The sequence below is a fragment of the Peromyscus leucopus genome, chromosome 9 (genome assembly GCF_004664715.2).
Source record: "Peromyscus leucopus breed LL Stock chromosome 9, UCI_PerLeu_2.1, whole genome shotgun sequence".
NCBI classification, from domain to species: domain Eukaryota; kingdom Metazoa; phylum Chordata; class Mammalia; order Rodentia; family Cricetidae; genus Peromyscus; species Peromyscus leucopus.
This window is the reverse complement of record NC_051070.1, coordinates 1,448,746-1,464,781: the sequence shown is the minus strand read 5'-3', so window position 1 is coordinate 1,464,781 and position 16,036 is coordinate 1,448,746. Positions and strand designations below refer to the sequence as shown.

The following is a 16,036-nucleotide window of genomic DNA, read 5'->3' as shown; positions in this document are numbered from 1 at the left end:
AGGATAATCAAGAAACATACCACAGCTCTCTTAAGACAGGAAGAAAAGGAAAAGATCCTACATAATGGATTTCCAAAACCTGCAGCCATGAAATGTTTCCTGAAGTACTATTCAACCAAATGACAATTTTCTCTGAAAACAGCTACAGAGAGAATCCTGACAGACAAAGCAACAAGAGTTCAGGGGATTTGTTCTGTAGGCAGGGGACCAGATGGAGTTTTATTGGACACAGGAGTTTATAAGTAGGAAGCAAAAAAGGCTCCTAATGGAGCTTTTAGAAGAAAATTCTTTGCTCTCAAACAAATGAACAAACACCAAAAAAACAACCAAGTAGCATTAATTTTTTTTTTAAAAAGCTACATAGCATACATTTTTTTTTCCTGCCAAGCTAGGCCCTACAAAAAGATAAATAATATACTCCCAATCCTAAAAGATCTATAAACTATTAGTGTTTTGGTGCCATTTAAACCAATGTTTGAAACAACACTTTCTTTGCTGATGTATTTCAACTACTACAAAGTCCAACTTCTGGTCTTAAAGTCTACACAGCTGTCCCCAGAAGGTGAGTGCAGACATTCCATCTCTTCTGGTTGCGGTCTACAATATACATATATCACTGTAACTTTAGGACTCGCATTTGGTCATCAACTTGACTGGCAAACTGCTGAGCACGCCTGTGAGGGATCTCCTTGGTTAGGCTACATGAAGCTGGAAGACCCATCCTCAATGTGAGCCAAGTGGTTCCACAGCAGCACAGGCCCGAGGCAAAGCTTGTGTTTGCATCTGGCGAGTGAGTCCATCTGCTCTGTGGCTGCCACTGCCGCTGCCTTCCTTCACTGACACTAGAACCCTTTCTTTAGTTTTATAATGTGAGCTTTAGACCAATGGCTCTCTAGGAATTCTCTTGGCCTTCAGTGTCAGATTGCGACTGCTGAGGACCAGCTTTGTGGAACAAATAGCAACAGTTCTGAGCCTTTCTATGTCTTTGTGAAGACGGCCATTCTTGGGCAACATAGAAAGTACTTTGTAAACCAATCTAACAACAGTTTTCACACACACACACACACACACACACACACACACACACACACCCTCATTCTATTGGTTCTGTTCCTCTAGAGGCCCCTTGACTAACAGACCCGTCATTTTTAGTTTTAAACTTTGAGATGGGATCTCACTAAGTTGCCTAATGTGGTATTAAATTCATTCTGTAACCTAGGCAGGCCTTGCATTTGGGATCCTCCTGAGTAAATGGGATTATAGGTACACACCAGCAAGCCTGGCTCCTGTCTGCACACCGATTCTTCCACTTGCTTTTAATTAAAAATGAAAATTGTATTTTAAAAGTGAGTATAGAGAATAAAATCTATCAATATGGGTCTATGCATCCCATTATCCTAACTTCAGTAACTTCATAATATAAATCTATAAAATAGGCCTATGGTTAATTTTGATTGTAAACTTGACTGAATTTTGAGCCACCTAGGAACAAAACTTGTGTTCCAGGAAGGGTGTTTTCAGAGGTTTAATGGTAGACCCAGCATGGATGTGAGCAGCCACACCCCACAGGTGCAGCACCAGGCAGGGGACCTGTAGCAAATAAAGAAGGCAACAGAGCAGCAACGTGACATGTGTCACTCTGCTCCCTGACTGTAATGCATCATGACAGCTGCCTCAAGGTCCTGCCATGCCTTTCCTGCCAGTGGACTGTACCTTGAAACTGTGAGCTAAAACAGGCACTTCCACCCTTACACTGTTAGGTGTCACAGTGGTGGGAAAGGAATGAACAGTGGGCCCTAAAACTATATACAAGTCATGTACTAGAAAAGAACTGACTCCACTGTAAAGGGAGGGAGAACAAAGCATCACTACTAAGAAGAAACCATGACAGCTGCATGCCAGTTTGTGTGATAGTTTTACTGCGATAGAAATGACAGAGACTGCATAAATTATTAGGTCAACAGTGTATAAAGAACAAACTAAGTGAACAAGCTGTTGTGATCTAAGACAAGGAAAAGCAACTCGGTTTTTAAGAACACCACACAATCCAGAATTTTAATTTCTTCTGTAAAAAAAAAATTTCCCTTTTTGCATTTTCTGGATAGACTAATGTCTGTAGGTACACTATGTGAAATAGAAACCCACGTCACAACAAAAAAACATGAAAACACAATGTACACAGACACGTAGCCCTCTGAACACTGGTCAGGACAGAAACCAAGATGTCAGGCTGCCTGCCTCTGCCGAGGCACAGCAGGGGTACTCTACCAACAATGGCAGTACTTTGTAAATATTATCCTGTGTACTAACATCATACATGTTGGAGCACACACACACACACACACACACACACACACACACACAAAAAAGCATAGGAGTCAATACCTTCCTATGAAAGAAAAAAATACATAGATATACCAGATGTTAAAATTTCCCTTCTTCATTCAATTATTTATCCTGTTCAACACAAAGAAGTAAATAATTTCTTACAAACTTCAATTTATACTGTTGCAAAGAGACTTAAAAAACCCCCAAATCTTAATTTACTCTTTCTTGTCATTAAATAAACATGCTAATATACAGACACATTTAGTGCTTATGTAAGTTGTAAGAGTCAGCCATGTCTAGGTCACTCCACCTCATCATGACAATTATACCCCAAATGCAGGTTTAACATGAGCAAAAGTTGCTCAAGGTAATTTTTTCTCCTTTTTCTGTTTAGTTAAAAAAAAGGCTTCATTTTTGGAATTTTAGAATTACATTTGGGTAGTCTGAAAAAATACAATTTCAATGCAAAAATCATATCACGCATTCAAGAGTGTATTGCTGGTGCTATAATCGTTTTGCATGTCTTTGTTTTCATAGAAAAAAAAATAACAGTAGAATAAACAAAATGTCTGAGAACTTGAAATGGCTAAAACGCACAATCTGAACCGAGGCCTCATGTATACACGCACAAACTCAAACACGAGGAAGATCAGACATCTTTCTTCTGCATTTGTTCGAGCTTTCTTCTCAGAAGACGGTAATTCTCCTTGGTGCCTGCTGCCACGGGGTCAAGCTGCAAGGAGATCTCATAGTGTTTCTTGGCTGAGTCGAGATGTCCCCAGCGATGATAAAGCACAGCTGAAATAGCAGGAGATGAATTTGGTTGGAAGAGCTTCTGACTAACTTGCAGGATTCCCAAACACATGCACAAAGAACTATTGTGGAGCCTTTACAGAAATCACTGTTTAAAAAATATTGTTTGTACTGTAAGCTTTATTTATTGTAATCACACGCCCTGGGGAGTAGCCCTTGAACCCCTGCCTGAAACTCATGGGGTATTCTTATTGTTAGATGGCATTCACGTGCTTCCAGAAATGTTATTACAAAAAAGAAGGGCCGTGATTGTTTCAATGCTGCTGTGGACCTTCTAGCTAGTCAGCACGGCACTGATCTTGGGCTATGTCAGTCTGTTATTATTTCATCCTTTATAAAAAAAACCTTCATTTTATTTTTTAAATTTATTTATTTTTATTTTATGTGTATGAGTATTTTGCCTGCTTGTACATATATGTAACACATGCATTTGGTACCTGGTACCTATGGAGGCCAGAAGACATCAGATCCTCTGGCACTGGAGTTACAGATGGCTGTGAGCCTCCACATGGGTGCTGAGAACCAAATCTGGGTCCTCTGCAAGAGTAGCCAATGTACTTAACTGCTGAGCTGTTCCCAACCTTTTATTTATTTATTTTTTTGTTTTTCGAGACAGGGTTTCTATGTGTAGCTTTGGAGCCTGTCCTGGAACTTGCTCTGTAGACCAGGCTGGCCTCGAACTCACAGAGATCCGCCTGCCTCTGCCTCCCGAGTGATGGGATTAAAGGTGCCCAGGCTCCAACCTTTTATTTTAAGTAAAGATTTCCATATACCTTTTGGTGAAATAAGAGCTGTGTTTATAGATTGAAATCGGGGCTCTGACATCAGAATCAAACTGTAAAATGATGTTACCATAAAACACATCTTCAGCATCCTAAATCTGATTGGAGTATGGAATGGTTCTCGTGAGATACTGGAGTGTGAATGTGGCCCCACACGCGGGAAAGCGCTACACTAAGCTGCCTCATCAGCCCATTTAATAAAAATTCATTTTGAGACAGGATCAATTCAGGTTACCTTTCAAAAATTGCTTTTGCAAAAAAGATTTTATAGACATACACACATAAAATAACACAGAATTTCAATACAATTCAAATGGAAAACTTTCTTACCCAGATTACCATGGTAACTCGCAACATTTGGATTTGCTTTAATTGCCTTGAGGAATAAAGCTTCGGACTCCTAAAAATGAAGTACATACAGAAGGTATTATGCACAAAGCAAAAACAATCATCTTATCTTCTAGCATTACTGTTTTGTATCACCATATCCTTTCCAGAAACAGCCTTGCTGAGAAGGGGCAGCAGACCACAGTAGTGACCAGAGAGAGGGGATGACGAAGCCTGTAAGCTTGCAACCTAGTTCAAATGACTTAATTCAGGGAAGGGAGAAAGGGACAGAGAAGAGAGGATCAAGTTGTTGAGGACACCCATGAAAGCAGCATGCCCAACCCAAACTGATGACCTCAGTGCAGAGACAAAACACTCAAGATAGGAGTATGAGCCTGTTTAATCTCCCACCGAAACCCAGAATACCCTTGGCATCCCAGATGAAGCTGCATCCCTCATTCAGCAGCAATTAGCATAGATGAGGAAAAAAGGGCCACCTATGAAGGGAGCCATCCATTACTGTATAGGGCTGTAACCAATGCCCCTGGTGAGCACGGCCTGACTTTTGTACCTCTCCTTACTTGCAGTGGGGTCCCAATGAAGCCGGGTGGTGGTTTCCTGAGTGAGCCCAGATGTCCTTCTGCCTGGAGACAGATGCCAAACCTGTCCACTAGCATTAAGTCTAGGCATGTCTCCCACACACCTGTTCTGAAAGAGCCAACCTCACTATAACTGGCATCAAATGCTGAGCTTATACTAACAACCCATGCTGTTGGACTCTTATGAGTGAACTTCCTGCCCCTCTGAAGTGCAGGAACAGCAGCTTCTTTGCCATGGGATAGCCAATGAGAGTCATGGGAAGCAGGTTGGGGGGTCCAGGTGGAAACCTCTGAATCCACAGAGCTCAGAGAAAACCCAGTCATGTAGAAATATTGTTCAAAAGCGAGTGAATGAAGACATCAGTCTGACAAACAGGATGCCAGTGGTGAGTCAGGGTCCACAACCCAGCTCCAGCTGCTGAACTGCCTCTGCAGAGACCCCCGGTGTGTCTGACATTTTAGATAAGCTGCAGAACAACCAAACCAAATGGAAGGTATGGTTTGTTGTGGTTTTTATGCAGCTATGCTTTTTCTGGTGATTTTTAAACATTTTCATCTAACCCTGAAACTACAGGAAGTAAGAGAGACAGACAATGAGAATCTACTTTAAGATGCTCTGAACACTCCCACGAGAGTTTGCTGGAGTGGACTGCTGCAGCGGTGAATGACATCCCTAGAATTTTCCATTTCCTAACAGCTCAAATGTCAAGCCCATGGCTGTCCCTGGGGAATGAGTTGGCGAGCCCAGAGGAGACAGTGACCCTGATGGGGGAGGGGCTTGAGGTGCACACATCCTCAAGTGGTGACTCCCGCATGGCAAGGTTGAACACTGCAAGGGAACCAGGTGAAGGAGGAAGCTTGAATCATGTTTCTGAGGCTGGAATCACTGCAGCATGTAAACAAAGGGGCACCCCAGAAAGGGCAGGTCTCGCGGCAAGTGAGTGTAGGTAGGATCTGCTGCCCCAGGGGTGCTGGGGCTGCTTGAGTGCATGCTTCTGCAGCCTTGGACTGTACCTCAGCCTGAGGATGAGCACAGGCCTAGAGGTGTTCAAAGCTCATAACGTGCTCATTCATCCCATCAGCTTTTAATGGCCATGTTCAAGAAAGACTTTATAAACTTGTCCATGGAGAGATCTGGATGCTTCTAAACACAGGCATTGTGCTGGTTTGTATCACCAAAAAGATTCAACCCTCATTCAACTGGAGATTTTGTTTATTAACACAGAGAAAAAATAACGCACTCGTCTGAAGTACATTATATACTGCATTTAACAAAGGTTTGGACCTGGGAATGGCCTTGCAATTTGGGTCTTTAAGAACAAGTGGAGATCTGGGTGGAGAGACCTGGAAGGCAAACATCTCAAGAGCAACAGGTCCTTAAACCTTAGCCAGAGCCCTCCTAAGGGCCATCTTGTATCCTGCATGACTCAGGGAGGGGAAGGGGGGCAGTGTGATGTGAAGATCATCTTCCTTCAGACTCACTCAGGCAAAAGTCAGTACAACCGGCAGCTTGCGGCTCACACCCCCTGCCATGGGCTAGTCTTCCTTTGAACTGACAGAGTATGACCCCAGGCTCAGAGCTTGTGCCTGTAATAGTTAAGAAGCTGAGACTGAGCAAAACTTTTACTTTTTAGCTACCTATATATCTAGAAATGGCATATTATGTTTTAAACACATTTATCTGTATTTAAAACATATTCAAAGGGCTGGGAAGATGGCTCAGCAGTTGAACACACTAGTTGCTTTTGCAGAAAACCCAGGTTAGAGTCTCAGCACTCACATGGCTTCTCATAGCCGTCTGTAACTCTGACTCCTAGGGGACAGGATATCTTCTGGTCTCCATGGACACTGCTCACATGGTGCACAGAGACACAAGCAGGCAGAACACTCACACATAAAATAAAAAGGTTACATTTTAAACTTTTTTTGGTTTTTTGAGACAGGGTTTCTCTGTGTAGTGTTGGTGCCTGTCTCGATCTTGCTCTGTAGACCAGGCTGACCTCGAACTCACAGAGATCTGTCTGGCTCTGCCTCCCGAGTGCTGAGATTACACTCCACCACTGCCCGGCTAAAAGGTTAAAAATTGAAAATATCTTTTTCAAAAGAAGGATCAGCTGGGTGTGATGTCCACACCTGTACTTGGGGGCTGCGACAAGTGGATGGCAGAGTGCCAACCTGAGCTACAGAACAAAAAAGCCAAGACTCGGTCTAGTAAATAAACAAACAACAAACAAACAAACAAACAAATCAGGTAGAACCTACATGAGAAAAACCGAGGAGTTCTTAACAGTGTGACACACATGACCGCTCTATCACTGTGGTGTGCTCCTAAACCCAGGGCAGTGGAATGAGCAATGCAGAAAAGGAATGGCTGGGAAGTATCACAGTAAGAGCTGAACGCCACTTCTGCCCTTCTTCCCTAGCCCAGAATTGGAGATTAACATAAATTTTAATAGGTTTAAAATGTTGCCGGGCGGTGGTGGCGCACGCCTTTAATCCCAGCACTCGGGAGGCAGAGGCAGGCGGATCTCTGTGAGTTCAAGGCCAGCCTGGGCTACCAAGTGAGTTCCAGGAAAGGCGCAAAGCTACACAGCGAAACCCTGTCTCGAAAAAAAAAAAAAAAAAAAATTTAAAAAAAAAATGTTCCATAGAGAGTCACTTAATGATCATTCAACTCATCATTTTGTATGCATGTATTTACCATTTAATAGGTGCAAATTCCACCCTTGTGCGTGTTCTCCTATCGCGAGGCCAGAAGTCGGGAGACTGCTGTCTTCACTTTACACAAGAACAGACTGAGGCACGGACAGGTGAGTGTCTGCTGTTAGACACATTAGACACCCTCTCTGCACGCCCAAGCTGCCAGCAGGCTGAGGAAACCTGCATCACACACACACACACACACACACACACACACACACACACACACACACACAAACACACACACACACACCCCACACCAGCGGGGTTCATAAGTGACAAGTAAGTTGTCTAGAATGCAGACTCCCAATGCCTGGGCTGCAAGATGAGCCTACTCCAGCCCTGTAGGTCTCCACTACCCCACACCCCCTTTCCCTACTGTGTCTGCCCAGGGTTCTGTCAGGAGACAGCCAACATCAAGCAGGACAGGGCATCCTGTAGCCCAAGAACAAAAGATTCTCTTCCTATTGTGACAGAAAAGCTACACAAATGTTTACATTCCAAATCCTTAACTTAAAAGAAAAAAAAACATCAACTGCTGGCCCATGGCTGCACTTGGCTGGCTGACCCCCTGGCTGGAGAACTCCCATGATGCTCCCTGCTGGTAGCTGCCCAAGAGCTCAAAACGAGCTCCTTATTTCAGATTTCATCTCGTTTCCTTATCATAGGCTCAGAACTCTGGCCTTGACCATTAAGATGAAAAAAACGTGTAAATGTAAGGGTGGCTGACTGCTCCATTCTGCTATATGGAGTATTTTCTACTTATGGTGGCCGGGGGTGTGAACAGGAAGTCGAATGAAGCCTAGGTTCAATTCCTGTAATAGAACTCGCACATTACAGACTGTAGGATGATAGAAAGAAATCAATACAATGGTTACAGAATTGGCATCCAGAAGAAGGCTTGCTGTGGCTGGGACAACGGAGGACCAAGTCCCCCGACTTGTCCTTGCTGACAACCACACCCCTTTCCCCATGTAGAGGTACAAAAAAATTAAAACAGAACATTCCCAAAAGCCACTTTTTAGTATAAAAGCTAGAACTAAAAATGTATAGTGAAATATAAATTCACCAACACTCAAAAATGATAGAAACACATGAGACAGTTTACAGAAAATTAAGCCAATAATGATGTGTAATGAACACAAGGAAATGACAATAGAGTTATTAATTAATGCATGAGTAGTGTTCTCTAAAGGAAAAAATTAATTGCTACTGTTACACCTTCAATCATATCCACGGCCTCAGGGTGTTCAAAATAACACATAGCTGCTATAATTTTGCAATAAAATTATTCAGAATAAAATGTTAACAGAATAAAATATTAATTAGTATTTTAAGTAGTAACTCAAATATCTATCAGCCCACAATCCTAAAATATTTCTTCCACCAAAGGTCATGGGACAGCTTCTCAAAGTACCTCCAAGGCTTTCTGTGTGGGGTGCCCAGGATGCCAGTTAGAAACAAATATCCCCTGACTTAACCCACTCCAGGCTGATTCTCCTGGGGAGGAATCTGTGTTAATAAGCTCCCTCAACAGTTCTGATGCGTAAAATCTGAGTGTGGGGTCAGCAGTCCCATGGACCCACAGTTCCCTGAAGTACACAGGGAGTGAGGCCCAGCCAACCACTTGTCACTCTTCAAAACCTGAGTGGAAGAGGTGTGTGTGTGTGTGTGTGCACTTGCGTGCATGTGTGCATTCGTGTATGCAAGCATGCAAGTGAGTGTGTGTATGTTTGTGGGGCTGGAGGCCAAGTCCATAACCTCAGACATCCTAGGCAAGCCCTCTACCTACATCTCAGTGCCAGAGCAACCTTGTGGTGTTCATTGGTCAAAAATCTCTAGGGCCTTGCTGATGACACGTAATTCAGAAGAGGAGAAACCTTGGCAGCAGTGGGAACTAGCTACCTAAAATACAAAAGATAGACAACCCTAGTACTCCTGACCTACTGCAAGGGACAGGGGCAGACTCCTCATGCAGAGGGGGAGGGGGACACCCTGGGAGGGATGATACCAGCCATGCAGCGCAGCATAGGACAGACCAGCAGCTCATCCTCGTTACGCTCCCTGCCTGGGTTTCTGTTTCCTCTCCACAAGAACAGGCCTATTTCTGATGAGAAAGAGCACTGGGTTTGACCCCCATGTCCCTCTGTTGGGCAACTTCTTCAGGAAACAATCTGACCAAGAACTCCCCTGGTGTTCCTCTGGCTTAGCTCTTGATTGAACTGGGTATAAGAAACCCTGCCGGCTCCTGTCAGCTGCTGGACTAACTGCAGGATATCAAGGCCTGTGGTTTACGCACCTTGTATTTCTGGGATTTTCCCAGCACATTTGCCAAGGAGAACATAAGAGAGTGATCATTAGGAATTAATTCCAGCGCCTCTCTTCCGACCGCTTCAGCCTGGGCTAAATTACCTGGGAGGAGAAATGAAAACCACATCAATACTGTACTTGTGCCTTCAGGTCTCTAGAGAAGGACTTACATGCATTATACATGATCATGAAGACACTACTCGAAAAGACCCAACCAGACATGTGAAGAAGACGCGCCACAACCTGGTGAGTGTAAGAGCTGTGTAACTCAGCTCAGTTCTGACAGAAGAGGTAAGTACCTTTCCATGACATTCTAGAAAGCCACGTTTAAATTTCCTCCCAGATACCAGTTATACAGTGATTTTCATCACATTATGTTCAGGTATGTCAGAGGAAATTTCATTTTCTAGAAAGACGGACATTAGTATTATTGTGTGTGTAAGGGTATTGCATGCACATGAGAAGTTAGTATCCTCCAGCTCTCCACCTTACTTTTTGAGACAGGGTCTCTCACTGAACTTGGGGCTTTCTAATTGGGTTAGTCTAGCTCGTTAGCGAACCCTAGGGATCCCCCTGTCTCCACCTCCCCAGTGCTGGGGTTGTAGGTATTTGCCATCACGCCTAGGCTTTTCATGTGGGTACACAGGGTAGAGTGTAGGTCCTTATGCCTGCACATGTTCTACTGATTGAACATCTTACCTGCCCCTATAAAAAAGACATTTTTGTAACACCGAGTAACACCAGATTAATTTTCTTCCTCCCCTGCTTACAATCTCACTATGCCATCCTGACTGGCCTTAAACTCAGAGGTCTGCCTGCCTCTGCCTCCCCAGTGCTGGGATTAAAGGTGGGTACCACCACACCCATCTTATTTATTTTTTAAACTGAAGGAATAGCACTAGTCTCTGTGCCCTGTCAGTCTGTGGAGATGACACTGGTTTACATGCCACAAGTGCCCTGTGTGAGTGACATCGGCCCACAGAACTGGATGGTGGGACACCTCATTCTTCTTTGCACCTGTGTTGTCCAGGAGTATGATCATGTTGTTCCATGCCAGGCTGTGCTCCGGCTTCAGTACGGTGGCATTTCTCCATGCGTTCAATGCATCCACATGGCGATTTAGATCTGCATACTGAAAACAAAATATCCCCCAAAGTCAACAGTTCAACTCTTCTGTCTTTTTCCTTTCTACAATATTACTAGCAAAGACAAAGTCCCACAAAACAAACAGGAACCACCACCTTACCTTCACTACGGAGCTTCTCGTTTTTCCTATCAACCCACGTACTTGAAAACACTGCCCCAATGCAGTAGATGACGCCACAACCCCCCTTTTATAGATGCAACAGCTGAGGTGGCAGGGACACTCGTGACCTGCTTAGCCACACATCTAGACACGGAAGGTCGGGGATTGGAACCAGGTGGCCTGGGTCCTGATCCAAGAAGCATGACTGTATAACCTGTTATTTGCTGATCGCTGTTATGAAATCACACTTCAAGCTACTGAGAAATACTATTTTTCTTCCTTTCCAGAAAGGTGCCTATAGTCCGTCTTTGATAAAGTATTATTTAGAACAATAAACGAGTATTTTATGTAACTAGAAAGTTGTAGTGGGCTGGGGAGATGGCTGCATGGGTCAAGTGCTTACCCATCCTCAGCACTCACACAGAAACCCAGCCTGTTGGCACACACATGCAACCCCAGAACAGGGCAGGGGGCAGAGACTGCTGGACCCCAGGAGGCTCCTCGCCAGCTAGTCTAATTGGAATGGCAAGGTCTGAAACAGTCAGAGACCTACCCTGCCTCGAAAGATGAGGAGGAGAGCCAGAGAGGAAGATACTCAAAACTGAGTTTTGGCCTCCATATGTGGACACACAGGTTCATCTCTCTCCTCCCCCCCGCTTCACTCTTTCTCTCTCCCTCCTTTCCTCTCCATCCTCTCCCCTCCCACACACCACAGAAGTGGGAGATGGGGGCGGGCAAGAGCACATACACATGCTATATGCCTAATTTGCTTGTGAGGAATGGTTTAGAAACCTCTTATGAATATGTAAACTCAAGATAAAAATATGAGGCATTCAGATATCTTTTGGAAACTCCCTGGAAAAGACCCACACAGTCATGTAAAATCCCTCAGCAGTTTGGATACTCTTTGCTGTTCGGGAAAAAGAGAATGAACTTTGCACATGTGACCCATGTGGGGCCCAAGTACGTCTCATCTGAACGGACGCCTTCCCGGGACGCTGCACAAAGTTCAAATGAAGAAGTCTATGGCAGCTTAGGTGATTTCTTTCCTGCTTACTAAGCATATTTTCCACTGGACAACAGAAATATGTTGACTTGTCCTATGGTCCACACAACAAATAGGCGACATAAGGTTTAATGAATTATGAAAACATTTACAAATACCTTTTTGTTAAAGATGTCAGAATTTCTCAAATTTCTCATGAGGCTTAGAATAGCAGGTTGCAATATTTTATCCTTTAAAACCATTAGGAAATGGTATAAAAGTTCAAATAAATAGGGCTGCTTAAATACACTAAATGTTAAACTTGGTCTCTGCATTGGATGTCTTCAGTTCTCCAGTGTGCAACACACCTGTGAGTCACCTGGACAGTCAGTGGTGACACTGTAAACTCCTCCCACAACACAAGTCTTCATGTTTCCAACTTATTCCCACTATTACTGCTATTCCTGCTTGTTGAGGGTTGAATCAGGTAACAGGTTTTTGTTTTGTTCCACACACTTTGATAAAACAGAGAAACGCCCCAGCTGGACTTCAGTAAAGCCCCCACCCCACACCATACGGCCGGGATGGGTAGAACACAGCCAAGCCCACCAACCAGGAGCCCACCTGGCCTATGGCACTGGGCGGTTGGGCACTACAATGACCTCTTTGTGAAGAGGAAGCCCAGTGTCATGGTGACCTGAATGGGACAAGAAGACCCACAGGCAGGCTGTCCGCCCTGGGCTCTGGGGAGAAAACATGGGCCCATGTGGTACCTTGCAGCACCAGCCAGATGGGCACTATCAGAGTGAGCAGAGATATGGTATGGTGTGGTATGGCAGGGAGAGACGGAATGGTTCAGGTCCTGTGGACAGAGGCATATCTGAAGAGACAAGAGAGGAAGGGGGCGGGCTGAGATGGTGAGGGCGCTGACCCCTTGACCAGAGACGACATGGAAAGCAGGCCCCACAGTGTGTCTGGGCAGCACAGCAGAGATGACCCTGTTGATGAGTACAGGGGAGCCAACCCTAAGAACATGAGCGTGGGAGACCTAGCCCCACCCCTCATCTGCCCTCCCTCCCCCAGCCCATCAATGCCTGAGGTAGATGGGAGAGTTGACCCTGAGGGGATGAGAAAAGGAGAGCTGTCCCTGTACCTCTCCAGGACAGTGAAATAGAGCCAACCCTGTCAGCGGAGGCGTGGGTGAGCCAGCCCTGAAGACGTCAGCACGGGAGAGCTGTCTCCATTTCTCATTTCCTGTGGTGGCGTGGGCAAGGGAAAGATGCCCTCCCTGCCTGCCACCCATCAATGCCTGAGGCGGGCGGGGAAGCTGGCCTGCGGTCATAAGAGCAGGAGGGCTGTCCCTGCCTCTCATCAGCTGCAACACTGGGAGAGTGGACCCTGTACCTTGACTAGGCAGCACTACAGACTGGCCCTGATGGCGCACGTGTGGAGAGCCGACCGAGGATTAAGAGCAGGAGAACTGGCGCCCCCTCTAGCTCAGTGCTGCAGGGGTGAACTAGCCGGGCAGTGCTGGAGAGCTCCCCCTGGTGGTGAGGACAGGGGAGAACTGCCGCCCCTCTAGCTCAGTGCTGCAAGGGGTGAACTAGCCGGGCAGTGCTGGAGAGCTCCCCCTGGTGGTGAGGACAGGGGAGAACTGGCGCCCCCTCTAGCTCAGTGCTGCAAGGGGTGAACTAGCCGGGCAGTGCTGGAGAGCTCCCCCTGGTGGTGAGGACAGGGGAGAACTGGCGGGCTGACCAACCCTGCAACTGCCCAGGTCCAGATCCAGGGTTATGCCTTGGCCAGCCCCACATCCACGACATCTGTTGATCTTCCAGAGCATGTGAAGGGACCTGACCCGCAGACCCAAAGCTGCAGGATCTCCACAACACGAGTCCTAGTGAGGGCCCAGCATCGACAGTGTAGCAGGAACCAGAGGCCTCGAACCAGACCGGAGACTGCAGTGAACACTTGAAAGCAGAGAAAGGGGTTTACTGTGCGACTCACTGTGCCACACTGCAGCTTCCATGGTGAGAATTATTTTTTCCCTTTTTAAATTTTTTCTTTTTTCTCTTAAATTTTGTCTTATTTGGGGGGAGGACGGATGCAAAGGGACAGGGAAATGAATGGGAGAAAGAAACATGATGCAAAAGGCACACAATAAATAAAAAGAGAAAACTAAAACTAAAACAGAGAGCCATGGTGCTGTGGGATGGTCTGTATGTCAAATCTGTTGCTCTGATTGGTCAATAAATAAAACACTGTTTGGCCAGTGACTAGGCAGGAAGTATAGGCGGGACTAACAGAGAGGAGAAAAGAAAAACAGGAAGGTGGAAGGAGTCACTGTCAGCTGCTGCCATGACAAGCAGCATGTGAAGACGCCGGTAAGCCACGAGCCACATGGCAAGGTATAGATTTATGGAAATGGGTTAATTTAAGCTATAAGAACAGTTAGCAAGAAGCCTGCCATGGTCATACAGTTTGTAAACAATATAAGTCTCTGTGTTTACTTGGTTGGGTCTGAGCGGCTGTGGGACTGGCGGGTGACAGAGATTTGTCCTGACTGTGGGCAAGGCAGGAAAACTCTAGTCACACCATGGTGATTTACTACTCAGCAGGGAGTAGAGGTGGTATTCACCTACCTGTCCTTCACGCATCCCCTTTACCACTGACCCCTTGACACGCTTTTGCCAGCCTCAGAAGGACAAGGACAGAGAAGCATGCTTTTCACCCAACTCTCCTCCTGGCCTTCTCCTCCTCCCTCTCCCCTCCGCTGTCCCAGGCCCCGAAGCAGTGGTCTTTCCTCCATATGGTAGCTCCTTCTGAGTTCAGTTCTCCCTCCAACCACATGCTTCCCCACACCTATGGGTTTCCTGTAATTATTAATCACTGCATCAATATATTTTGTTCTCCCCACAACTGTCTGACCAAGTCCTTCTAAGGCTTAGCATGTTTTCTCTTTTCTAAAGCCCATGACTGACAGAGATGACCGACTTCTGCACAGTGAACAGTCCCCAGCACCCCTCCAGGCCACTATGACCACCACCCTCAAGGATCAGCACTATGTCCTAAATAACCCAGGTCTTCCTATTTCCTCTATAAATGCATTGTATCCTCTTCTTATCAGAGTCCACAAATCAAAGCAAGTATCTGTCTCCCATTATAAAAACATGACTTCTAAAACAGACACCCTGAAGTTATTAAATTCCTCTTATTTGCGGATATATAAATGGGCTGGTCGAGCTGTTAAAGATTAAGCCTTAATGCTTTTAAGCTGTCAAGAGCAAAAGCTGGATAATCAAACCACAATGGAGAGTAAGAGCCTTATGCAACAGGCCCTGGGGTAACACCATTTCAGGGCAGCACAAGAGGTAAACAACACTAAGGTATCCATTGTCTCAGGGCTATGACTGATCATCCCAGAGAAAGCATCATGAAGTCCAAGACTAGAGTTCACCATCCACGCTTGTATTTTATGTTCTGTGTTCTTGGATGCTATTCCTACTGGGGCTCATTTAGCATAAATTCTGTTTTCCAAATTCCAAGGAATAACAGTGACAGGCAGTGAGTAGGGAGGAAATGTAGAGTAGAACTTTAATGTGGAAGTTGCAGGTGGATATACTTGCTTTGCAAGCAGTAACCTAAAAGGAGCTACCTCTAGGAGAGAGGAAACACCAAAGACTTCACAAGGACCAAACCTAATGTCATTTAAGTACGAGTTTAACTGATCCAGCAAACAGACAGTGACTCCACCTCCATGCACAGATTTAGGTGAACACATCTGCTCCCTCCAAGCAGCACTTTCTCCCTATGTCAGTTCTGAGGACTTGCCCTGCTTTGTATGTGACTGAGGTTTTGGTCTCTACTCACATTATCATGAGGTTTTAAAAGCGCCCTCCACCCCTGCATATCCCTAGACGAGCTTCAGTACTTCGTCAGCACCGAAGTC

General features: G+C 45.4%; 1 protein-coding gene across 3 annotated transcripts in view; it reads right to left on the bottom strand.

Annotated features, from left to right (window-relative positions):
* Tmtc4 (transmembrane O-mannosyltransferase targeting cadherins 4) overlaps positions 1–16,036 on the bottom strand; it is a 69,986-nt gene that overhangs the window by 1,154 nt on the left and 52,796 nt on the right. For 2 of the 3 annotated variants that reach the window (XM_028868285.2, XM_028868290.2), the window contains 4 exons: positions 10,877–10,991; positions 9,849–9,961; positions 4,254–4,323; positions 1,899–3,126 (listed from right to left, as the gene is read on the bottom strand). In XM_028868285.2, the coding sequence (XP_028724118.1) occupies positions 2,978–3,126; positions 4,254–4,323; positions 9,849–9,961; positions 10,877–10,991 (447 nt within the window). In that variant the 3' untranslated portion in view covers positions 1,899–2,977. Of the gene's footprint in view, positions 1–1,898; positions 3,127–4,253; positions 4,324–9,848; positions 9,962–10,876; positions 10,992–16,036 lie in introns of those variants that run through there. The other variant, XR_005092109.1, reaches the window with a different exon arrangement.